This window comes from Aotus nancymaae, unplaced genomic scaffold (genome assembly GCF_030222135.1).
Source record: "Aotus nancymaae isolate 86718 unplaced genomic scaffold, 86718_ANA_hifiasm-v0.15.2.pri h1tg000065l, whole genome shotgun sequence".
Taxonomy (NCBI): Eukaryota; Metazoa; Chordata; class Mammalia; order Primates; family Aotidae; genus Aotus; species Aotus nancymaae.
The window spans coordinates 9,402,186-9,428,901 of NW_026988480.1; the positions used below are offsets into that span (position 1 = coordinate 9,402,186).

General features: G+C 46.1%; 1 protein-coding gene and 1 pseudogene across 8 annotated transcripts in view; one reads left to right on the plus strand and one right to left on the minus strand.

The window, feature by feature from the left end:
* Nucleotides 1-26,716, minus strand: part of CCM2 (CCM2 scaffold protein) — a 77,218-nt gene that overhangs the window by 34,499 nt on the left and 16,003 nt on the right. For 3 of the 8 annotated variants that reach the window (XM_064366707.1, XM_064366703.1, XM_064366701.1), the window contains exon 2: nt 1,590-1,763. The exons of 2 other annotated variants lie outside the window; for them this stretch is intronic. In XM_064366707.1, the coding sequence (XP_064222777.1) occupies nt 1,590-1,763 (174 nt within the window). Of the gene's footprint in view, nt 1-1,589; nt 1,764-11,360; nt 11,660-26,716 lie in introns of those variants that run through there. 3 more of the 8 variants (XM_012458457.3, XM_064366702.1, XM_064366705.1) reach the window with 3 other exon arrangements.
* On the plus strand, nt 23,292-24,196 carry LOC105721403 (small ribosomal subunit protein uS5-like; annotated as a pseudogene).

Below are 26,716 nucleotides of genomic sequence, written 5' to 3' on the forward strand. Positions count from 1 at the left end.
ATTCAGGCTGGTTGGGTGGTAACCCCCAAGGCCAGTATAGACTGCTCAACTTCCCAGTGAGCACCCTTCCAAGAATTCCGTTGAGAGAAAGGCCTGGCTGTAGGCATTCTAGAAGCTTGACTGAAAAAGGAGTTGGGAATTCTCTCCATTCCACATACAGGCTTTGATTTGACTTCCTTATCTTTTGTCTTGGTCTCTCCCCACCTGCCCCTGTACTGGTTTTTGCATGTTCAAAGCCCCATCGCCCAGTGGGGTGGGGGTGAGCTAATCATCTGGCTGGGCCAGGTGAGAGTGGAAATCCCTCCCATGGACATTCGAACTGCCCCATGTACATAAGCCCCTGGACTCCGTGTTCTGCTGTGTTAGCTCTAACTCAGTTATCTCACCCTCAGTGGTTTCCTTCTTTCATGTTTATGGACAACTCATCCACCGCTGTCTCCTTTCCTTTTTTTTTTTTTTTTTTTTTTTCTGAGATGGAGTTTTACTCTTGTTGCCCAGGCTGGAGTTAAATGGTGTGATCTTGGCTCACTGCAACCTCTGCCTCCTGGGTTAAGTGATTCTCCTGTCTCAGCCTCCTGAGTAGCTGAGATTACAGGCATGTGCCACCACACCTGGCTAATTTTGTATTTTCAGTAGAGACACGGCTTCTTCATGTTGGTTAGGCTGGTCTTGAACTCCCGACCTCAGGTGATCTGCCCATCTCAGCCTCCCAAAGTGCTGGGATTACACTTGTGAGCCACCGCGCCTGGCGGCTTTATACCTTTTTATTCATTTACTTTCATTTTAGGGGAGGGATTAAAAATCAACTTATGTACATCACATGGTTCACGTACAGTACTTTGGACTCAGGCCCTTGAGACCCAATGATGAGCCTCAAACACATGGTCTGAATTCTAGGCGGTGACAGACCAGCAGAGTCTTGGTCTTGACCAAGTAACTCTTTTCAACTGCAAATTGTAGAAGATGTGAGTTTTCTCCCAGCTCTTTAACCCTCTTCTGGTGGAGCAGCACACACTACTCACACAGCCAAGCCTTCAAGAGAAAGAAGGTGGTATTGCTACTAAAGAAAAAAACAGGCTGGGCACAGCGGCTCATGCCTGTAATCCCAGCACTTTGGGAGGCCAAGGCGGACGGATCACCTGCAGTCCGGAGTTCGAGACCAGCCCGACCAACATGGAGAAACTCTGTCTCTACTAAAAATAGAAAATTAGCCAGGTGTTATGATGCATGCCTGTAATCCCAGCTACTCAGGAGGTTTAAGCAGGAGAACTGCTTGAACCCGGGAGGTGGAGGGTGCAGTGAGCCAACGTTGTGCCACCGTATTCCAGCCTGAGCAACAAGAGTAAAACTCCATCTCAAAAAAGAAAAAGAAAAAGAAGAAGAAAAAAAAAAACTGGGGACAGCAGATAGGAATCTGAGTTTTTGGTTATCCAATTATTAAATTTATCACCATAGACAAGACAACGGGTGGGGTAATCAACTAAGGTATTTGTGTGGCTGTGTCTTATAAACTCAAGAATGTCTGGTGGATACAGGCACGACTGTCACTGTCGTTTGGCAGGCACATCCTGTGGCCTGTGACGACTTACCTTTACCTCCTTCTCAATATAGTCGCTCAGCAGTCTGTCTGGCTCGACGCGCTCAGGCAATGACAACACCACAGTGTGTAGAGGGCGCCTCTCTGTCACCTTCTCATGGGCTTTCTTATCTCTACTCTTTTCACCTTTTAGGAATACTCGTTTAAATGGCGACACAATTCCAGGCTGCAGGCAGAAATGGCAATGATTGGAGTTCATTATTTACAAACGCTATGTGTTGTACCTAAGGTTAACAAACAGAAGTAGCCAAAATCACTACCACCATTCCCATGTAACAGGGATCACTGACTGCAAGACTGGTGAGAAAGGTACCAACAGCACACAAGCCTGAGGGGCCACAGCCAGCAGACAGGCCAGCAGGGTGGGGCTGGGCTGCCATGCAGCCTCTGGCATGGAAGGACCTTGTTCTTCATCTGTTCCTACAACACATTGAAGGCAGGTAACGTTATCTGGCAAGACAATGACAGAAAGGGGGAGATTCCCCATAGAAGACAAAACATAACATCACTCTTTCCAGCTCAGCTGGGACACTTCATTTCTGAGAACTCTGGGAGACAGATGGAAGATGTGGCCAGTGCTGGCATCAACAAGTTAAGCATTTCAACAGCCGAAGTTGAGCACATCCTACAAAAGCACATTTCTTAATGGCTTAAAGGGGCACGTGCTTTTTATGCAATTCCTTCCCCAACGAGGACCTTGTGACTCCAAGTGGGGACACTGAGCATGTTGAGTTCCAATGCAGATCATCAACAAGAGAGAAACCAAGCCGGGTGTGGCGGCCCATGCCTGTAATCCCAGCATTTTGGGAGGCTGAGGCAGGTACATCACTTGAGATCAGGAGTTCAAGACCAGCCTGGCAAACATGGTAAAATCCCGTCTCTACTAAAAATACAAAAATTAGCAGGTGTGGTGGCACATGTCTGTAATCCCAGCTACTCGGGTGGCAGAGGCAAGAGAACTGCTTGAACCCCGGAGGCGGAGGTTGCAGTGAGCCGAGATGTCACTGCACTCCAGCCTGGGTAACAGAGTAAGACTCTATCTCAAAAAAAAAAAAAAAAAAATGGCGGGGAGAAGCCCTGATCAGCAGCTGGCCCTCTCCTAACTTTGATGACCTCACACCCTATCCAGCATCTCATGAGGATTCTGAAGGCTAATCCTACAATCAAAGTCAATTTGAAGAGTGAGAATGAATGAGAGAGCAAGAGAGAGAGGATTATAGCAAGCCTCATCTGCAGAACCCAGGAAAAGATCTGACACTTCCTTCAAAATAACTCTGTAAGAAAGCAATTCATCACCACTTTTGAAAATGGGGCAGGGGAGGTGGGTGGCAGAAAGAAGCAATTTCAAATTGTGCTGAGAGATCACGCTACAATACCCATCTACAGTCACCCAAAGGAACACAAACCCGAGAAAATGAGACACGGATGTGCAGCCGCAGCAAGGAAACATCACACAAGCCTGAAAAAACCAGAGCTGTGACCTGTGTAAGAGTGAGAACTTATTCCCCACTATCTTCTCCATAACTTTCAACAGAAGAAACACAGGAGGAAATGACTACACTCCTTCTGCAGGTACTGCCAGGATGGAGTGACACAGTACACAGATGGCAGCCAAAACCCCCACAGCAGGCCCAGCTCAGATCCTCTCTTATCACCAAACACAGCAACACAAAACATATATACAATAAATCACCAAACTTTCATTAAAAGCTCTCATTTCTGTCTCTCTCCAGCATATGGGAAATTCAGCCATATGCCAAATCCAATATAAAATGGTGAAGCAGAACCTGTGGGTCAAACCTATCAATTTCACAGATGGACAATCGCCACCAAGGACTACACTGTTCAGTATCCACTCCTGACAAAGGCAGAAATCGGTCATCCAGTGGCTCCCAGCAGTCCCTGCAGCTGCCCCACTAATGAAGCTGACACTTCCTTCAAAATAACTCCATAAGAAGCAATTCATCACCACCTTTGACAATTGGGAGGCTGCCGGGGGGTGGGGGGGGAGCGGAGAAGCAATCCCAAACTGTGCTGAGAGATCATGCTACGATCCCTATCTACAGTCACCCAAAGGAACATAAACCTGAGAAAACGAGACACTGAGGCACCAATGCTGCCACCACGCCTCTGTCACTCTGTCCCCTGAGTTTCCTGCATCTCATGCACCCTTTGCCAGCTCTCTTTCTTCTGCCAGTAATTACAGATGTTCCTCAGGTCCTAGGCATGATCTCTGCTCCAGCATGCTCTGGGCAGCACTTACTAAGCAAATTGGTTAGCTGAGTGCTCACTGTCTGCAAAACAGGCTAATGATCCTTAGAGAAGTGGCACAGGTAATCAATATGATAATCTGCATAAAGCTCTGAGCACATATCTGATATGTTGTGAACAAGCAAAATATATGCCAACAGTTAATTTTATGACTATATTTACCTTGACAGTAAGTTAAAATTCATCTCTTCTTCCATTGCTCTCTTTATATATATATATAATCAGACTGTCTCCTACACATCATGACCACAGACAAGATAATAAAGCTGGAGCAGCATCCCAGCCTAAGCTCTTCATTCGTGCCCCCAACAGGTGAAACACCTGTGACCCAGGCTTACAGCCCTGTAATCTGCTAAAATGCTTCCTCTCACTTGGGCTGACTGAATCTACCCCAGTATCCACCTTTTTCACCTGTAACAGTGCCTCTGGACCTGGAATAGTCTTCCCTTGACCTGGAGTGGTTCCCCACTGACCTGGAAGAATCCCCCATCTACCTGGACTAGTCCTCTCATAGACCCAGAGTAGTCCTCTGATGACCAGAAGTAGTCTCTCCCCTTTGGCTTGGAATAGGCCCCCTCCCAGGTCCCACTCTCTGCTGTTCAGCACATCCGGGGCTGGAGCGAGAGTGTGGAGTAAGGATGACTAAAGGTCCTCAGGGTTGGTAACAGTTGGAGACAGATGATGTATACAGTGGCTTCATTTACTTTTCTCTGTATATTTTGATATTTGAATTTTTAAATATTTTTTGAGAAAGATGAATATATTTCTGCCTCCGTCTGATTATACTTAAACTGAGGCAAAATATAAAAGCATGAAAAATTAAGATCACCAATAAGCTTACAAGATGATCCTCTCTTAAGACGAACCATAGAGGGGACAGAAAGTGCTTCCAGGCTGGGTGAGGTGGTTCACGCCTATAATCCCAGCACTTTTGGGAGGCAGAGATGGGTGGATTGCTTGAGCTCAAGGGTTTGAGACCAGCCCGTGGGACCCCCATCTCTACAAAAACTACAAAAATTAGCCAAGCGTGGTGGCTCTCATTATAGTACCAGCTACTTGGGAAGCTGAGGCAGGAAGTTGCTTGAGCTCGGTAGGTCAAGGCTGCAGTGAGCTGTGATCATGTCATTGCACTCCAGCCTGGGCAACAGAGTGAGACCTTGTCTCAAGAAAAATTAAAAATTTTTTAAAAGTGCTTCCAGAAGCTGGGCACAGTGGCTCACACCTGTAATTTCATCACTTTGGGAGGCTGAGGTGGGTGGATCACTTGAGGTCAGGAGTTCAAGACTGGCCTGGCCAACATGGTGAAACCCAGTCTAATACAAAAAATGAGCTAGAGGTGGTGACAGGCACCCGTAATCCCAGCTACTGAGAAGACTGAGGCAGGAGAATCGCTTGAACCCAGGAGGCGGAGGTTGCAGTAAGCTGAGATTGCGCTATTGCACTCCAACCTGGGCAACAAGAGCAAAACTCCGTCTCCAAAAAAAAACCGAAAAGTGCTTCCAGAAGAGCTCGCTGGGACTGGCCTAGGCTCAGAAAGCACGTGGCCTTGTGCTGCCCAGGACCTGGCCCTACAAAAAAAGTGAAGACAGGATGTCCCTGGAGCACTTTCAGGCTTCATTCTCCTTAATCCCTGACAAGCTTTGAGCCCCAGGACAAAATTAGACATGACAGGTAGTTTGCACTGTAGGGTTCTCATGGGAGAATGGCAGGAAATGGTCACCTATGATTTGTCAGCCAAGAAATCATGGTAAACTGTGAGTTGGAAATGGCCCTCAAAATTTAGTGATGTAATTTTAGCCATGCAAAAAATCATGTTTCTGTAACCTCACTGAAAACACATCAGGCTTTGCTTGCCTGTGATTTCCTCTCTGCTGGCACCCCTGGGTGAATTACTTTTCGTGTGTGTATGCTTGACCACTCACTTATTCTCCCAGGCCCAATGATGTGAAAGACCCTGGCCTGAAGGTTATAGAAATACAGAGGCATGTAACCAATGAGCCCAGCTTGTAGGAAGCTTCTACCTCCACAGACATGAATAATCTCACATCAGCCACAGGAAAATGGCTGTCCCTAAACCATTTCTGCCTGCTAGGCCCGAAAACTCACTCCTCCTAAACAATAACTAGCTATATCATGGACAGTGATGAGCTTTGAATCCAACAGCGTGGGCAAGCAGCCTGGCTCCATCTGTTGGCTCTTCCCAAAGCTGCCTGTTAGCCAAACTAGTTAGTAATCTACTTATGGGAGCAACAGGAAACCAACTCTGAGACAAGAGATTTGCCAAGATCAAACTCTAACCAAGAAGCCCACACTAAATCTACAGGTCCCACAAACCACATGCAACCTTCCTACACTGTTATTTTAATGTTGATGTACAGGTCATAAAATTATAGTCCCCACACAGAATTACAGTCTGCACTGGGAAGGACCCTGGGGGCCCCTGTCCTACAATCCCATCCCTAAAGAGACTCTCTGCAGTTAGGCAGTGAGACACAGGAGGAAATCTTGCAGGGCAAGGAAACCAGGACGGCCCTCTGTAGATGCTTCTTATTGCCCAAGCATCAGTTCTTCCCTAAACTGAGCCCAGCTCTGTCCTCCTCTGGCCTTGGCTCTCTTTTTTTTTTTGAGATGAAATTTTGCTCTTGCCACCCAGGCTGGAGTGCAATGGTGTGATTTTGGTTCACTGCAACCTGTGCCTCCCAGATTCGAGTGAATTCTCCTGCCTCAGTCTCCTGAGTAGCTGGGATTATAGGCCCCACCACCACGCCCAGCTAATTTTTGTAGTTTTAGTAGAGGCAGGCTTTCACCATGTTGGCCAGGCTGGTCTGGAACTCCCGACCTCAGGTGATCCACTCACCTCAGCCTCTCAAAGTGCTGGGATTACAGGTGTGAGCCACTGCGCCCAGCTGCCCTTGGCTCTTACCCGGCACCCAGCATGGAGTCTGCACAAACTGGACAGCAATATATGATGGTACTGATTCTTGATGGAATGCTTGGACCAGGCTAGGCATCTGGGGAGGCCCTATGGTTAGAAGAGACACAGCCCCTGCCCTCAACAAAGTCACAGACAAGCAGAAGTAGTAAGACCGGAGTAGAGTAACTGAATTTAAATCCACAGTAAAAACAGTCAACCAATGCTGAAGACACACAGGATGCTCCAAAGGTACAGTTAGGGCTCAGCCATCCTGTTCTTAAAGCTGCTGTTCTGAGCAGCAAGACAAGGAGAGGTAATGAACAGGAGATAGAGCTTTCTGACTGCTCACAGACGAGCAGAAGAGGGCAATGCCAGAACACCAAAGACAGGGCATGCCAAGGTGCTTCAGAAGAACGTGCCCCTTCTATGTGGGTCTCCAAATCGTGACACTTTAACAAGCAGACTCTGTGGACTGCTTGGAGGCAGGTGTCTCTCTGGCCCTAGTCCTTAGCCTTGAATAGCAGCTACCACAAGTTTCTTTTTTTAATGTCCTAAACAATTTTAATTGATGGGTACGTCTTCCTAGAAAGTGGAATATTAACACTATTAAGTAGAGAAATACATCACTGCACATCTTCTGCAGCTTCCCTCTGCAAGTCCTCCCCATTCGGTGCAGAATGCAGGGTGGCTGCTGCTCCCACTGAGGATGGCAGGGCTTTTCGGAGGTGGTGTTTGCTCAGCTCTCAGCTGCAGTGGGTGGTAGGAGGGACAGCCGGTGCTGGGGGGCAGAGGAGGGCTCTCCGCTATCCCAGATACAAAATTGAACAAGAAGCCATCTCAGATTTTTGGAAAAGAAGTTGCTTTTGAACCCAACATTTAAGCTGATGCTGGGCGCAGGGGCTCACATCTGTAATCCCAACACTTTGGGAGGGAAAGACGGAAGGAATGCTTGAGTTCAGAGTTCAAAACCACCCTGGGCAACAGGGTGAGACCTCATGTTTAAAAAAATACAAAAATTAGAATACAAAAATTAGCCAGATATGGTGGCACACACCTGCAGTCACAGCTACTCGGGAAGCTGAAGTGGGAGGATCACTTGAGCCTGGGAGGTCAAGGCTGCAGTGAGCTGTGATCACACCAGTGCACTCCAGCCTGGGTGACAGAGCAAGGCCATCTCAAAACAAGTAATAATTAATTAAAAAGAAAAAATTAAGCTGAGCATTGTGGCAATACGTCTGTAGTACCGGCTACCTAGAAGACTGGGGTGAGAGAATCACTTGAACCGAGGAGCTCAAGGTTGCAGTGGGCTATGATTGCCCCCTAAGTGACTGAGTAAGGCCCCCTTTTTTTTTTTTTTTTGACATGGAGTCTCACTGTACTACCCAGGCTGGAGTGCACTGGCACAAACTTGGCTCACTGCAACCTTCACCTCCCAGGCTCAAGCAGTTCTCCTGCCTCAGCCTCCTGGAGTAGCTGGAATTACAGGTATGCACCACCACACCTGGCTAATTTTTATATTTTTAGTAGAGATGGGGTTTCGCCATGTTGGCCAGGCTGGTCTTGAACCCCTGACCTCAAATTATCTACCCACCTCGGCCTCCCAAAGTGCTAGGATTACAGGTGTGAGCCACCATGCCTGGGCAAGACCCTGTCTGTCTTAAATCTAAAAAAAGAAAGAAAGTAAATTTAAAGGGAAGTTCTGGTTAAAAAAGAAATTGAGGGCGGGTGCAGTGACTCATGCCTGTAATCCCAGCACTTTGGGAAGCTGAGGCACGTGGATCACCTGAGGTCAGTAGTTCGAGACCAGCCTGGCCAACGTGGCAAAACCCCATCTCTACTAAAAATACAAAAATTATCTGGGTGTGGTGGTGCACGCCTGTAGTTGCAGCTACTCGGAAGGCTGAAGCAGGAGAGAACCTGGGAGGTGGCAGTTGCAGTAAGTCAAGATTACAACATTGCACTCCAGCCTGGGCAATAGACCAAGACTCCATCTCAAGAAAAAACAAAATAAAATAAATTGAGGGCAGGCACAGTGGCTCACACCTGTAATTCCAGCACTTTGGGAGGCCGAGGCAAGAGGATCACTTGAGGCCAGGAGTTCAAGATCAGCCTGGACAACACAGAGAGACCTGTCTCTAAAAAAAATTAAAAATTAGCCTGTAGTCCCACCTACTCAGGAGGCTGAGGTGGGAGGATCACCTGAGCTTGGGAGATTGAGACTGTAGTGAGTGATGATCACACCACTGCACTCAGCCTAGGCAACAGAGTGAAACTCTGTCTGGAAGGAAGGAGGGAAATAATTAAACAGTTTAGAATATTGTTAATATACAGTATCAGGATTCCAGTAAACCACCATGGGTTCTTTTTTTTTTTTTTCTACTCTTAGGTCATGAATAAATGAGACACCATGGGTTCTTTAACTCACTAGAATGTACTATAGATGGACACACAGAGTTTAAAAGGGGGGACTAGTCCAGGCAACCATTCGTTCTTCATTCGTCATGTATTTTATTGAGTACGCCTGTTTACCACTACCAAATGATCTTATCACATTTCAACCTCAGAGACCAAAGGACCAATTCAGTCCCCAGAAGGAAACCAGGCTAAGTGTTATTTCTCTTCCATGAGTGGAGTCCCAGCACCAAGGTGAGGTGTGGGGTCTATCCCAGCCTAAGTCTCTCCTGAAGAAACTGAGGCTGTGAGAGTTGAAGGAACCTGCCAGAGTCCACAGCACGGAGCCAAGAGGAGGAAACACAGGGCTCTGAGTCACCATGCCTTGCTGTGCAAAGACATCCATATGGAATATATGCTGCCTCAGAGTGCTGCCTCAGAGAACTTTTTAAACTCACTCTGGAAGATCCCTAGATACTTACAAATTCTTGCAATATTTTACATCTTAAGCTTAAAACTCTCAAAGTTGGAAACCTAAAATGTACTTCTGAGTTAAAAAACTAAAACTGGCCTACTAGGGCTTACCTAGTGAGAATGCCCCCCTCACACAAAGCCAAGGCTTAGGCTCTGGGAAAGGCTTGCTCTCGGGTGCCAACTGCGGGTCTTGAGTTTTGTTAGATCTGAAGCTCCACATTATCAGCCCACTTGGGTGAACAGGATCTGGAGTAAATGAGTCTACTCAACAAATTCTCAGAAACTAATTTATAAGTCAGGGCACCTGTTTATTAATTTACATGGAGAAATGAATCCATTAAAAGACTCAGCTAAAGCAGACTCACGGGATTGTGGCCTCTACTTGGGAGCAAAAGTAAATAATATGGCTATACCTTCCAGCTGAGTTCTCCATGCAAAACACTCACCTCGGGATTACTTTGGAGAAAGTGCTAACAAGTCTGTGAAGGAAGAAAGGGGAAAACCCTTAGTCGCACTGAGCAGTACCCAGCACGTCTCTGCTAGTGTTCAGGCATTTTCACTTGTGCACATAATTTAACTCTTATGAATAAACTACAAGGTGGGTTTTATCTAATTAATAAAACAAAACTGCGCCAGACACTAGGGTTGTAGGAGCCACCGTCTCTGCCCCCAGAAAACTCCCTGTATAAAGGAGACAGACAAGCAGCAACTGCACAGCCACATGAGAGCCCAGCAGGAATGAGGGAAAATGACTGGAAGAGGCACCAAACTCAGTGCCTGGGTCTGAGAAGACAGTGGAACCTGTAGCAACGATTTTGTCCAGTGAGAGGCTACAGTCTCAGAGTGATACCTGCCACCCCTCATAAATCATACTGCTTCAGGTGTACGTCGGAGGCACTGTGACAAATTCCCTCCTACTAGCTCCATGACAAAGAACTCCTCTGCGGACACCCACACTGCAGCCCTGCCTATCCGAATTTCAGCAAACTTCCAGCACTCCCTGCAGTGCCAGCTAACGGATTAGCTTTTTTTTAAAGTGCTTTGGTGCCTACCAGTGAAAAAAGGACCTTTCCTCGGTGCTAGAGAGGCCTAAATGATGAGTACGACACAGCCGGTGTGCACCTGCATCTCAGGACACAGAAAATTTCAAGGGGAACCAGAGCTCTGCCCATTACTGCCTGTTTGTTTCAGTGAAAAAGGCACAGGCACCTTAGTGCCCACAGGAGGCCACACTGGGGGTGGCCAGGATCTATCTGGTGGGGTCTTCAAGCAGCACCCCACTACTGTTGCAGGCTTCATGGATAAAATTCCACCTTTGGGTGCTTTCTCTTGCTTGACCATCTCCCTACATAATTTTTCAGCTCAGCTCTTGGGTCCCAACTGACCACAAATCCATAGGAAAATTACTTCTCCCTGGAAGACATAAAACCTGTGGCTTCTTCTTCCTTGAGTCAAGATGGATGAATACGACAACCTATACACCCCATCTGGATGGGACGGCACTTCTCTTCCATACACGCCCCTTGCCACAGGGTCTCAGACCAGGAAGCCAGCAAATGAACCCTCTACCCCATCCTCCCAAAGCAGGGGTCATGGGGACCGGGCCACCCTAGCTCACAATGGGCAGGCCCTGGGAAGCAGCCGTGAAAGCCACCCACAAGGGACTCACACAATCATTCTAAGTGGCGTTTTCCCCACTAAACTTGCACCTACCTCATTCTCCATGGAATACTCCATTTGAAATTGTTTGAGGAATTTCTGATTCCTCCTCTTCTGCTGATAGCTACTATGGATTCTCTATTCACTTCTGAATTTGTTGAAAAATATGGCCAGATGTTAGCCCTCCCTCTGAAAAAAACATGACTGAACAGGAAGACGAGAAACCACAGCTTCCTTCTGCAAAGCCACTGAAGCTGTTGACAATTTTTTAAAAGTTTAAAAAGCAGGAGCACCCAGAAACTGTTGGCAAAATCCAAACAGTCTGCATGCACAAAAAGACACAAAGTAAACCAGCTTATTTTCCCTACTCCCCACAGCACGCCAACCCCACAGGCAGCCTCCCTACACTTCCAGCAGAAACTGTGAAGTCAACTGAAGGACATTAACTTGAAAGTCCACCATTCTGCACATTCTAACAGCAAAGCTAAACAAGCAGACAAAGCACTGTGAGGGGCTGCCCTTTCCTGGGGACAACAGGCCATGCTGTTGGTGAAGACCCTTGGTACTCGCCTCATAGGAAGGGTGGAAACATGTGACAAGACTGTTCAAGCCACTGTTTGCAGTGCTTGCTCAAAGGCAGCACAATCTTTACAGAGATAAGTCCATTCCCCGGTGGGCCTTGGGCAGGGCACACCAGGCTCTGTGGTCCTGAGCCCACAGGTGCCTCTACCTGCCTCCAGACTCATGAGTTTGAGTCAGCAGCACTTTGACACTAAACAGTGTACCTCTGGGCAAGCTCACTTTAACTTCTTTAGGGCAAATTTCCTAATCTAGAAAAGGAGAAGTTGGATTTGTTGCTAGTGAAGGCTCTTAGAACTCTGAAAATTCCAGAATGGTTTGCAAATAGGGAAGGCTACTTAATTAAACATTCTGGTTGGCCAGGCGCAGTAGCTCATGCCTGTAATCCCAGCACTTTAGGAAGCCAAGGTGGGTGGATCACCTAAGGTTAGGAGTTCAAGACTAGCCTGGCCAAAGTGGTGAAACGCTGTCTCTACTAAAAATACAAAAATTAGCCAGGCATGATGATGGGTGCCTGTAATCCCACGTACTTGGGAGGCTGAGGCAGGAGAATCACCTGAACCTGGGAGGCAGAGGTTGCAGTGAGCTGAGATCTCACCATTGCACTCCAGCCTGGGCAACAAAAGCGAAACTCCATCTCAAAAAAAAAAAAAAAAAAAACTGGTTAGAGTGACTATATCCACAGATCAATAAATAAACATATCAATTACAATTCTTTAAGTATTAGGTTGAACAATCAAAGTGCTGATTTTCTTTTTTTTTCTTGAGACAGAGTTTTGCTCTTGTTACCCAGGCTGGAGTGCAATGGTGCGATCTCGGCTCACCGCAACCTCCGCCTCCTGGGTTCAGGCAATTCTCTTGCCTCAGCCTCCTGAGTAGCTGGGATTACAGGCACGCGCCACCATGCCCAGCTAATTTTTTGTATTTTTAGTAGAGACGGGGTTTCACCATGTTGACCAGGATGGTCTCGATCTCTTGATCTCGTGATCCACCCGCCTAGGCCTCCCCAAAGTGTTGGGATTACAGGCGTGAGCCACTGCGCCCGGCAAAGTGCTGATTTTCAACAGGAGTGAGATGCAGAAAGAGATGCCCCTTAGCTGAGCAGCCTCACCCCTATTTTGGCTACTGCAGGGAGGGGAAGGGTTCCTGGGAAACAGACATGACTAAAAAGAAAACCCACAGGCAATGAACACTAGTCAACCCCAACCTTCCTTCACAAACACAATGATCCCCATGGTCAGCATGAGAGAGAAAAGCCAAAGAGAAAATGGGAAGAGACAGGCAGGAGAGCCTACATTCTAATTAGTATACTCAGAGACACTTGAGAAGAACTGCATCCATAAAATAAGACTAGACAGCTATGAAAAAGAGAGAACAGAGAACAAGGTATCTTAGAAATTAGAAATATGATAGCCAACACTAAAAATTCATTAGAATAATAACAAGGATGTAGCTGAAAGCCCGAAGAATGATGTGAAGGAGAACTGTGGGGTTGGCCAATGCGGGCTGGCTGCTGATGGCCACAGCTGCAAATGTTTTACAGATGAACATCTGCCATCAATTTGATAAAGGGAATCACCAACTTTGAACACTGATTAAGCAAAATGTTAGCTCCCCAAAAGAATTCCATTCTCAGTAGTAGAACCATATTACAAAAAACTGTACTCAATTATTATACTTTGAATTTCATCAATAAAAAATTTACAAAAATTTGCTTTCTCTCTTATTTAAGTACCTACTTAATGTCCTCAATTTTGCTCCTTGGCCCACACAGCCTAAAATACTTACTACCTGGTGCTTTACATGAAGTTTGCCAACCCTGTCCTAGAACATAAAGTGAAAAGATAAAAAGTTTAATGTGAGAAAAATTAAAGGCCACAGAAGCTAGGTCCATCGAGTCTAACAATTTCCTAAAAAGACAGTAAGAGCAGGCAGAATCAAAGAGGAACACAAATATCAGAAGACAACAATAATGGACTCAACTCTATGGACAGAAAAAGCACAGTAATAAGTGGGCTGAATATAGGCTGGGCACAGTGGCTCACACCTGTAATCCCAGCACTTTGGGAGGCCGAGGTGGGTGGATCACGAGGTCAGGAGTTCGAGACCAGCCTGGCCAAGATGGTGAAACCCGTCTCTACTACAAATACAAAAATTAGCCAGACGTGGTGGCAGGCGCCTGTAATCCCAGCTACTTGGGAGGCTGAGGTAGGAGAATCCTTGAACCCAGGAGGCAGAGGTTGCAGTGTGAGTCGAGGTCGTGCCACTGCACTCTAGCCTGGGTGACAAAGCAAGACTCTATCTCAAAAAAAAAAAAAAAAAAAGTAGGTTGAACGTAAGAGACAAATCCTAAACACTTAGACTCATCTTCATAAAACTGCAGAATTTCAAGAGAAACTTAAAGTTTCCAATAAGAAAAGGTAAGAAGAGTACCTATAAAAACAGTAAGACTCAGATCAACATCAGATGTATCATGATAAAGGGGAATATGGTAAACCCTTTAAAAATCTGTGGGGAAATTACTTTAAAATCTGGAAGTTAACTTAAAAACAAACTGGCAGCTGAGTGTGGTGGCTCACACCTGCAATCCCAGCACTTCGAGAGGCCAAGGTGGGTGGATCATGAAGTCAGGAGTTTGAGACCAGCCTGACCAACATGGTGAAACCCTGTCTCTACTAAAAATACAAAAATTAGCAGGATATGGTGGCACGCACCTGTAGTCCCAGCTACTCAGGAGGGTGAGGCAGGAGAATCACTTGAACCTGGGGGTGGAGGTCACAGTGAGCTGAGATTGCACCACTGCACTCCAGCCTGAGCAGTAGAGCGAGACTCCGTCTCAAAAAAAACAAAAATACCATCAGTTAAGGTGAAGGCAAAATAGTTATTTTCCCACATGCAGTGCCTTGGGATCTTTACACCCTACAAACCCCTTTAGGAAAACATACTAGAGGATATATACTCCCAGCCTTTTTCTTTAAAGAAGATCCAAGAGAGAAAAAGATGTGGACTCCAAGAAACGGTGGAACCAACCCAGTAAGCAGAGAAAAGAAATCCCAGGTTGACAATGACAGTTGTTCAACAAGCAAACAAAGGAATATCTAGAAGATTCCATCATGTAAACTAACAGCCTAGAAGTTCTTGATGATAGAAACACGTTTCTTGGCCCTTGACTAAGGGCTGGCCTGGACATGCAGAGATGTAACTCCACAATGCCTATATATAATCATTTAATGTTTGACTGACTGGAATGGTGACACCAGAAATTATCATCAGCTGAAGAGGCTTTGCTGAACATTATAATCGGCTGAAGAGAGTTTGCTGAACTGGCTACTCAATAAAAATCTGGAAAATCTACACTTTAGGTTTAAGGAAAACACCCAGAACGAAATTCAAAACCGATATAGAGCCATCAAAATATGACTAAACAAAGATGCACAGGACAAAAAAAGATTTCGCAGTAATCTCACTGCCTGCCGTAATAAAACTGAATCTCATTCACAATAATAAGGCATTCTCTAGAAAAAGGCTGAGTAAACTCTACCACACAGGCAAGCCACCTGTTTTTGTAAATAAAGTTTTTTGTATGCTTTTTTGAGTCAGCGTCTCGCTCTGTTACTCAGGCTGGAGTGTAGTGGCGCAATCTCAGCGCACTGTAACCTCCGCCTCCCAGGTTCAAGCAATTCTCCTGCCTCAACCTCCCAAGTAACTGGGATTACAGACGCATGCCACCACACCCGGCTAATTTTTTTATTTTTAGTAGAGACGGGGTTTCACCACATTGGCCAGGCTGGTCTTGATCTCCTGATCTCAGGTGATCCACCCATCTTGGCCTCCCAAAGTGCTGGGATTACAGGCGTGAGCTACCACGCCCAGTCATAAATAAAGCTGTATTAGAACATTTTTAAAAAGATGTTTGAGTGTGGTCCTCACTTAAGTGGAAGCTAAGCTATGGGTACACAAAGGCATACAGAGTGATACAATGGACACTGGAGACTCAGGGAGAAAGTCGGAGGGAGGTGAGGGATGAAAAATTACCTACTAGGTACAATGTACACTCTCTGGGTGATGGGTACACTAAAACTCTAGACTTGCCAGGAGCTGTGCTCATGCCTGTAATTCCAGCACTTTGGGAGGCCGAGGCGGGTGGATCATTTGAGCTCAGGAGTGTGAGACTAGCCCGGCCAACATGGTGAAACCCCGTCTCTACTAAAAAATACAAATATTAGCCGGGCGTCATGATGAGCACCTGTAATCCCAGCTACTCAAGAGGCTGAGGCAGGAGAATCGTCTGAACCCCGGAGGCAGAGGTTGCAGTGAGCCGAGATTGTGCCACTGCACTCCAGCCTGGGTGACAGAATGAGACCGTCTCAAAAAAATAAAATAAAAAGCGAGACTTCATCACTATACAGTTCACCCACGTAACCAAAAACCACTTGGACCCCTAAAGCAACTGAAACTATTTTTTAATTTAATGTTTCTTTTGAAAGAAAAAGAAAAGCAATTTATCAGAAACTCTAAAGAAAAGAAAAAGCTGGTCCAAAAAAATAAATCATGATCCCTACATGAAACATACTAAAATGTGGCCTGATTCTGAACACCAAACACAGCACAAATCAATAGTCTCCATTTGTTCTCACTGCTTGACATTCACCTTCCAAAAGTACAGATTTTGTGGCAAAAAAACTATATATACCCCCTCACTTACTGTAACCATACTACTTGAAATCCAATTCAGACTATAAAAGTCCTAGGTGTGCTCACTGCTATTAAACTGTCATTGCTCCCAGGTGTTTTCCATACAGATGGCTAAGAAATACCTGACAGCTCTAATTGAAAATGAATCTAGCAGAATTTTTCCTTAAGTTCTTTAACTTTATACTTGTATCCTTTAAATTCTTACATGAAAAAAAGGTTGCTACCTATATGGTTGATTTCACGTGCCACTAATGAATCATAACCCACAGTTTGCAAAACTGTGACAGCTTCAACAGTGTTGCAGCCATGCAAGGCAACAGCAGAAATAGCGACCTCACCTTCCTTCCCCCTCCGCTCCCCTCTTCTTCCTCATCCTCCTCCCTGGCTCTTCCTCCCCTGCCCCATTCTCCTCCTCCTACTCCCCTGCCTCATCTCACTCACTCTGCAAACCAGACTTCTGCAGGCAGGCCCAGGGGACAGGATGGTGCTTGGTGCATTCATTCATTCATTTATTATTCGTATTATTATTTTGAGACGGAGTCTTGCTCTGTCACCCAGATTGGAGAGCAGTGGCACAATCTCAGCTCACTGCAACCTCCACCTCCTGGGTTCAAGCAATTCTCCCTGCCTCAGCCTCCTAAGCAGCTGGGATTACAGGCGTGTGCCACCATACCCGACTAATTTTTTGTATTTTTAGTAGAGACATGATTTCACCATGTTGGTCAAGCTGGTCTTGAACTCCTGACCTCAGGCAATCTGTCCGCCTTGGCCTCCCAAAGTGCTGGCATTACAGGCGTGAGCCACCATTACCGGCCTATTATTATTTTTTAGAGAAAGGGTCTCACTCCATCATCCAGGCTGCAATGCAGTGGCACAATAATGGCTCACTGCAGTCTCTAACTCCTAGGCTCAAACCATCCTCCTGCCTCAGCCTCATGAGTAGGCTGGGACTACAGGTACATTACCACACCTGGCTTTGGCGCAAGAGCTTCATCCACGTGACCTCTGCCCTTCTGACACAGCGCTCAATGTTCTCGACCTCATGAGCCACCCTCAGACAGTGAGGGAGATTCAGGCAGGGAGTGACAGCTCCCTAGAAAGCTCTTTACGCAGTGAGCACTAAGCGAGTGTTTTAAATAAATGACACCAAGGTAAAAAGACTGTATTATTACTGCAAACACAGAAAAGCATTACACAAACAGGAAAGCAATGCAAAAGACTCTAATAATAGTTGTTTCTAGTGGGTACAAATTTTTTCAAATATTTTGCTATTTTTTCTGAGATATAAATGTATTTTTTAGTAAAAAAAAAAAAATACGTTCATTTTGGAAAATATCCAAAATTTTTAGCAAATACCACTTTCACCTAATAAAAATTGTTCTCCTGAGAGGTGGATAAAGAAAAAAAGAATAGGCCAGGCGCGGTGGCTCACGCCTGTAATCCCAGCACTTTGGGAGGCTGAGGCAGGCAGATCACGAGGTCAGGAGTTCGAGACCAGCTTGGCCAACATAGTGAAACCTTGTCTCTACTAAAAATACAAAAATTAGCTGGGCATGTTGGTGCACCCCTGTGGTCCCAGCTACTCAGGAGGCTGAGGCAGGAGAATCACTTGAACCCGGGAGGTGGAGAGGTTGTGGTGAGCTGAGATCGTGCCACTGCACTTCAGCCCAAGCAACAGAGTAAGACTCTGTCTCAAAATTTAAAAAAAGAAAGAAAAGAATAAACTGTGGTTCTACTATAGAGAACAATTTGTTAACAGCTACTAAAATTACAAATGCACAAACACTTTCCCAGCAATTGCACTTTCAGGAATTAATCCTACAGATGCATTACACACATGGCAGGTTGGAAGATTAATTGCTTCATTATTTGTTAAGCAAAATGACAACCTAATAACAGTCCATAGGAGGACTGCTGTTTAAATATAGTAGCCCATAGATAAAAATGCCATTCCACACTAAAGAAAAATAAAGAAACTATATATCTATAATGAAACATTTCCAAAACACACTGTCAAGAAAAAATAAACCCAAAGAAGTTCTTATTCCCATAAGAGAGGAGTAGGCTGTATCAAAATAACTCTCACAGAGTGAGATTATGAACTCTAGATAAAATGTGAAAAACAATCTTCTGAAGGCACTGGAGATAAACAAGAAATAAAAAAGGAACTTGGAATTTACATGACCCTTGAAAGAAGGGAACATCATTGGGCAAGATCCACTTTTATATTTCTTTACTCCTGAGAGTACACCCCAGTCTGAGAGGAGCGGAGCACAGAAAAAAAGTTAGAATTTTACTAGCCTGAGGGGTTAAAGAAGGATTTGAGACTGCTAAAGAAGCTAGAAATTGAGAGGGAAATCTAGGAAAGGAAGGACCCACTAAAAAGTAACCCAAAGTCTGAGTATAAGTTCCCCTCAAATCTGTGGCTGAACCCTGAACTGCATAAGTGGGAGGTGAGACTCCCAAAAGCCCAGAAAGGACACGATAGCTTGAAGGTTGAAGGAGCTAAGCTGATGGCTGGGCACGGGGGCTCACGCCTGCAATCCCAACACTTTGGGCAGCCAAGGCAGGATGATCACTTGAGGTCAGGAGTTTGAAACCAGCCTGGGCAACACAGTAAGATACCATTTCTCTAAAAAAATAAAAAGTACACAGATGGTGCATGCCTATAGTCCTAGCTACTTGGGAAGCTAAGGTGAGAAAATCACTTGAGCCCAGTTTAGGGTCAAGTAAAGTACGATCACACCACTGCACTCCAACCTGGGTGACAGAGGAAGATCTGTCTCAACAACAACAAAAAAAAAAAGCTGAGATTTTAGCTTTCCCTAGCTGCAGGGTAGATGAGAGTTTGGAGTTCAAGTCTTGCCTTGAGGCTAGCCATCTGAAATGCCACAAGGGCCACGTCATAGGAGTAAAAAGTACATTCCAGGACTAAGAGGTTTTACCCTAACAGTAAGGACAAAGATCAAAACTGATCTACCACAACAAATTGTAAAACCCGGCCAGGTGCAGGAAGACAGCTTGAGGCCAGGAGTTCAAGACCAGCCTGGGCAACATACTGAACATCCACCTCTATAAAAAAATTCCTTTTCATTAGTCAGGCACAGTGGCGCATGCCTGTAGTCCCAGCTACTAAAGAGGCTGAGGTGGGAGGATGGCTTAAGCCTGGGAGGCAGAGGTTGCAGTGAGCTGAAATCGTGCCACGGCACTCCAGCCTAAGCGACAGAGTGAGACCCTGTCTCAAAAAAAAAAACAAACAAAAGGTCAGCCATGGTGGCTCATGCCTGTAATCCTGGAGGCACTTGGGGAGGCCAAGGCAAGTGGATTACTTGAGATCAGGAGTTCAAGACCAGCCTGGCCAACATGGCAAAATGACATCTCTACTAAATATACAAAACTTAGCCATGCGTTGTGGTGCATGCCTGTAATCCCAGCAACTTGGTAGACTGAGGCAGGAGAATCACTTGAATAGAGAGGCGGAGGTTACAGTGAGCCAAGATTGCACTCCAGCCTGGGCGACAGAGCCATACTCCATCTCAAAAAAAAAAAGAAAACTCAGCCAGGTGCAATTGCTCATACCTGTAATCCCAGCACTTTGGGAGGCTGAGGCAGGCAGATCACTTAAGGTCGGGAGTTCGAGATCAGCCTGACCAATATGGAGAAACCCTGTCTCTACTAAAAATACAAAACTAGCCAGGCGTGATGATGCATGACTGTAATCCCAGCTACCCAGGAGGCTGAGGCAGGAGAACTGCTTGATTCCAGGAGAGAGAGGTTGTGGTGAGCCGAGATCATGCCACTGGACTCCAGACTGGGCAACAAGAGAGAAATTCCGTCTCAAAAAAAAAAAACAAAAAAAGAAAACTCAGTGAATCCCAAGCATCACAAATATATCCATACCTAAACACATCATAAACCAACTGCTGAAAATCAAGTATAAAGAAATTCTTGAAATTGTCAAAGAAAAGACATTCAATATGACAAAAATGACAGATAACTTCTCAAGTGAAACAATGGATCCAGAAAGTAATAAATCTACATCTTTAAAATGCTGAAAGAGGCTGGGCATGATGGCTCATGACTTGGGAGACTCAGGCAGGCAGATCACTGGAGATCAGAAGTTGAAGACAGCCTGGCCAACATGATGAAACTCTGTAGCTACTAAAAATAAAATAAAATAAAATAAAAATAGCTGGGTATGGCAGTGTGTGCCTATAATCCCAACTACCCGGGAGGCTGAGGCAGGAGAATCACTTGAACCAAGGAGGTGGAGGTTGCAGTGAGCCAAGATCGCACACTGCATTCCAGCCTGAGTGACAAAGCGAGACTCTGGCTCAGAAAAAAAAAATGCAGAAAGAAAACAGTCAACCTAGAATTCCATATCCTGTAAAACAGAGGTCCCCAACCCCCAGGCCACACAGACTGGTCTAGGTCCATGGCCTGTTAGGAACCAGGCTGTACACAGCAGGAGGTGAGCAGAGCGCCAGCAAGCATTACCACCTGAGCCCCACCTCCTGACAGAGTGGGCTGCGTTAGATTCTCACAGGAACACAAACCCTGAACCCCCACTGAAGGGATCTAGGCTGTGTGCTCCAGAATCTAATGCCTGATGATCTGAGGTGGAACAGTTTCATCCCAAAACCTTTTCCCCACTCCAGTCTATGGAAAAACTGTCTTCCACAAAACCGGTCCCTGGTGCCAGAAAGGTTGGGGACTGCTGCTGTAAAACCATCCTTCAAAAATGAAGACAAAATAAAGATATTTTCAGATAATAAAAGGTGAAACAATGTGTCAGACCTACACCATGAAAAATTCTAAGCAAGGCCTTCAGGCTAAGAACTAAAAATAAAATCCTAGGCACCCCAACTGATTGAACAAAGCCGGTTTTGGCCAAGGGGACCCCAAAGAAACCTTAAAAACTGAGTTCCCAGCCATGACAAGATGGGAGGGTAGACACACCTCATTATATTCCCTCCGTTTTGCAGTTTAGACACAACTGACCAGCATTAATGTTAAAATAGATAACATAAAACTGACAGAATGGACTTTGTGGCAATAAAATAACAAATTACAAACAAGACCTAAGATCTTCAGTCACACAGTCCTACTTTTCTTTTTTTTTTTTTTTTTGAGATGGAGTCTCACCTGTAGCCCAGGCTGGAGTGCAGTGGTGCCATCTTAGCTCACTGCAACCTCCACCTCCTGGATTCAAGCGATTCTCCTGCCTTAGCCTCCAAGTAACTAGGACTATAAGCGCACACCACCACACCCAGCTTAATATTTGTAGTTTTAGCAGAGGCAGGGTTTCACCATGTTGGCCAGGATGGTCTCAATCTCTTAACCTCCTGATCTGCCCTCCTTGGCCTCCCAAAGTGCTGAGATTACACGTGCCAGCCACCATACCCAGGCCACACAGTCCTACTTTTTATTATTATTATTTTTTTTTTGAGACGGAGTCTGGCTCTGTCGCCCAGGCTGGAATGCAGTGGCACAATCTGGGCTCACTGCAACCTCCGCCTCCCAGGTTCAAGCGATTCTCCTGCCTCAACCTACCGAGTAGCTGGGATTACACAGGCACCCACCACCACGTCCAGTTAATTTTTTGTAATTTTAGTAAAGATGGAGTTTCACAGTGTTGGCCAGGCTGGTGTCGAACTCCTGACCTCATGATCCACCCGCCTCAGCCTCCCAAAGTGCTGGGATCACAAGCACGAGCCACCACGTCCGGCCCACAGTCCTACTCTTAAAGCTAAACTCTGTTCCAACTGCCACAGGTTTCTGTCTAGCTGTCAAACAAGCACTGTCCTGGATAAGCAATAGGAAACCAATTGCAGCTCACTACCAGATGCTAACTGACCTCCTGTTCCACAAGCCAAAACTACAGCTGTGACTGGATAAGAGACTGACTTCAGTAACTCTCTCCTGACGAGAAGACAACCAGCCATGAACTGGTTCTAGCCAGTTTACAGAGGCTGTGTACTTGAGTGCCCTGTTACCCTTGCTTCACCTTTTGAAGGATGCGGCCTGATTATAATATATTTAAATGTTGTCTCCACCCCAAAGCGAACATGGAATACAAACATGCCTGCTAAGAAAAATAACTGTCAGGTACTACACTTAGTATCTGGGTGATGAAATAATCTATACACCAAACCCCCATAACAGAAGTTTACATATATAACAAACCTGTACATGTACCCCTGAACCTAAAAGTTCTTTAGACATATGCATGTTTGGGCCAAGTGTAGTGGCTCATGCCTGTGATCCCAGCACTTTGGGATGCTGAGGCGGTCGGATCACTTGAGGTCAGGAGTTCGAAACCAACCTCGCCAACGTGGTGAAACCCCGTCTCTACTAAAATACAAAAATTAGGCCAGCTGTGATGGCTCACAGCAGTAATCCTAGCACTTTGGGAGGCCAAGGCAGGCAGATCACTTGAGGCCAAGAGTTTGAGATCAGCCTGGTCAACACAGTGAAACCCCGTCTCTACTAAAAACACAAACATTCGCTAGGTGTGGAGGTGGGCGCCTGTAATCCAGGCTACTTGGGAGGCTGAGGCAGGAGAATCACTTGAACCCGGGAGGTCGAGGTTGCAGTGAGCGAGACTGTGCCACTGTACTCCAGCTTGGGTGACAAGTGCAAAATTCCATCTCAAAAAATAAAACAATACAATAAAATGCATATCTGGCTTCTTCTCCAAGAAAACACCAAATGGTGGATGGCGCTGGTGCAGCCAGGGGGGCCCAGAGGCCCCAGGGGCACTGGCATAAAGAACCGTGGTGGTGTCCACAGAGGTTTCAGCAGTGGCATCTGGGGCCAAGGTCGCAGCCGTTGATGGGGCCAAGGCCAAGGCCAAGGCCATGGAGCTTACAAAGGCAAGGCCAAGGATAAGGAGTGGATGCCCATCACCAAGCTGGACCGCCTGGTCAAGGACATGAAGATCAAATCCCTGGAGGAGATCTATCTCTTCTCCTTGCCCATCAAGGAATGTGAGCTCACTGACTTTTTCCTTGGGGGCCTCTCTCAAGAATGAGAGTTTGAAGATTATGCCGGTATAGAACCAGACCCGTGCTGGCCAGCATACCAGGTTCAAGGCGTTTGTTGCCATTGGGGACTACGACAGCCACGTTGGTCTGGGTTTTAAGTGCTCCAAGGAGGTGGCCACTGCCATCCACGGGGCCATCATCCTGGCCAAGCTCTCCATTATCCCTGTGCAAAGAGGCTACTTGGGGAACAAGATTGGCAAGCCCCCCACCATCCCTTCCAAGGTGACAGGCTGCTGAGGCTCTGTCCTGGTGCGCCTCATCCCCGCACCCAGGGGCACTGGCATCGTCTCGGCGCCTGTGCCCAAGAAACTGCTCATGATGGCTGGTATGGATGACTGCTACACCTCAGCCAGGGGCTGCACTGCCAGCCTGGGGAACTTCGCTAAGGCCACCTCTAAGACCCACAGCTACCTGACCGCTGACCTTTGGAAGGAGACTGTATTCACCCAGTCTCCCTGACAGGAATTCATTGACCACCTCGTCAAGATCCACACCAGAGTCTCCGTGCAGAGGACCCAGGCTCCAGCTGTGGCTACAACACAGGGTTTTTATACAAGAAAAATAAAGTGAATTAACCCTGAAAAAAAAAAAGCATGTCTGTTCAGTACACATGCATCAGGACCCCCTCCATGAATATTCGTAACTCCTCCTATAACCTGTTGAATATATATACTCGGTCAACCCATTCAGCACAAATTCCTGTTCCAACCCCTCCTCCTCTGAAGTGCCTACCTTTCAGGCTCTGCCAAAGGCTAGCCTTTCCACCCTGTGGGATGGCCAGCCCCCTTTGTAAGAAATAAAGTATCCTTTCCAAATATGTAGATCTCTTGAATTTTAAGTTGACAAGGCCAAATATAAATTATTCCAGGTGGAAATATTCCAGAGGAAATAAAAGTGCTAAAAATGATAAACAGAGGAATAAATAGAAAAGATCAATATTTTTTCTTTTTTTTTTTTAAGTCAAATTGTGGTTTTCCCTTTGTCTACAGGATGAGGGGGATGGGGAATGGGAGCGGTATCAGTGTGGCAAGCTGAAGAGGGCAGAATGCCCAGGGCCCAGCAATGGGTCAGCATGCATGTCAAGGACAAGACAAGAAGCATGTCCAGAGATGAGCTCTCTAACTGGCCTTTATCCCTTGTCTTCTCACCATCCCTTCCCCTTCCTTAGGGCCGCACTTTTGGCCAGTGATGTCCACAATGTCCATGGCCAGTTCTGGATTGGCACACGTGCAGTAGGATTAGAGCAGGCATGTCTGGGACCAACTCTGGCTCAACATGCAAGACATGGGGAAAATTGAGATAGCCAAGCCCACCTTAAGCCAATGTGTTCAGCAGGCCCCGGAACAGCATGGTCAGGGCTGAGCTGCGTAATTGGCCTTTTCTCTTTTTTCATCCTGACTTCCTCCTCCCTTTAATCAAACCCAAGCTTTTGGCCAGTGAACCCAGGAAGGGGAAGGGAATATTTCTTAGTTCAGCTTTAGGACAGCATGCCCAGCAGCAGACTGTGGGGAGGGAACAGTGGCATGTCTTCAGCTGAGTTTGGCTGGCACAGCTAGGAGTACTAACCTATAGGGAGACTAAGCAAAAGGGCAAATACACCGAAGAAAACAGGAACCAGGTTTCTCACTGTTGGAAAAGCAAGGTATGAACGTAGTCTCCACCTTCCGAGTTCAAGTGATTCCCCTGCCTCAGCCTCCCAAGTATCTGGGACTACAGGCACATGCCACCACGCCTGGCTAATTTTTTGTATTTCAGTAGAGATGGGGTTTCACCATGTTGAGGCTTCACCAGAGCCAGGATGGTCTCAATCTCCTGACCTCGTGATCCACCCACCTCGGCCTCCTAAAGTGTTGGGATTACAGGCATGATCCACCACGCCCAGCCTGAACTCTAATTTTTAATACATAAATAGATCCAAAAAAGAAGGATGTGTGTGTATGTAAACTTCCCCAGCTCTGCCTGCTAAGAGAACCTAGAAGAAAAAACACCTTAGTAGCAATGAGCACACCTACTGAACAGACCTTGGTTTCCAAATACCATTTCCACTAAAAGCAAGAAGGACTCCTTGGACAACTGCCTGGTTCCAGGGCTGGGACAGGGAAAAGTAAGATTAGCCTGAAACATCTTATTTTAGCAAATGTAAAAAAGTGTTCAAAGAGGCTGGGCAAGGTGGCTAATGCCTATAATCCCAGCATTTGGGAGGCCGAGGTGGGTGGATCACGAGGTCAAGAGATCAAGACCATCCAGGCCAACATGGTGAAACCCTATCTCTACTAAAAATACAAAAAACTTAGCTGAGCGCAGCGGCGCACACCTGTAGTCCCAGCTACTCGGGAAGCTGAGGCAGGAGGATTGCTTGAACCCAGGAGGTGGAGACTGCAGTGAGCCGAGATCGTGCCACTGCACTACAGCCTGGGCGACAGTGAAAGACTCTGTCTCAAAAAAAAAAAGAAAGTGTTGAAAAAATGAGAAGGATGAGAAGGACTTGTCGAAAAGACGCCAGATGTACAACATGAATATTCTTGGCGCTATTAAACTGTACACTTAAAAATGGTTAAGACTGGCCAGGTGTGGTAGTTCAGTCCTGTAATCCCAGCACTTTGGGAGGCCGAGGTGGGAGGATAGCCTGAGCCCAGGAGTTCAAGACTAGCCTGGGGAACATGGCCAAAAAAAAAGATTAAGAAAGTAAATTTTGTTATATGTTTGTTTTTTCACTGAAATTAAAAATTAAAATAAAAAAAAAGACACCAGAGCCAGCTTCAAGTGGTTCCCACTGGCTGAGTCTGGGACCATTTGAGCTTCAAAATAAACAAGGATACTAGAGGACTACAGTCTTGCAAGAAAAGTAAGAATAAATAAGAACTTTAAAATGAAGAAACTTGGCAACACTATCTTAACCAAGTAACCACAGTTAACATCACCAACATGGAACAAATCGACATAATTTTCCCTGATACGATGCCATGAGAAGAATACATGATCTCTGTGGCAGTCCTACCAAAAATACTAAAGTCATGAGAACAAACAGACCCAACTGAGGGACATTCCACTAAGTAACTGACCCATAATCTTCAAAAATATCAATCATCA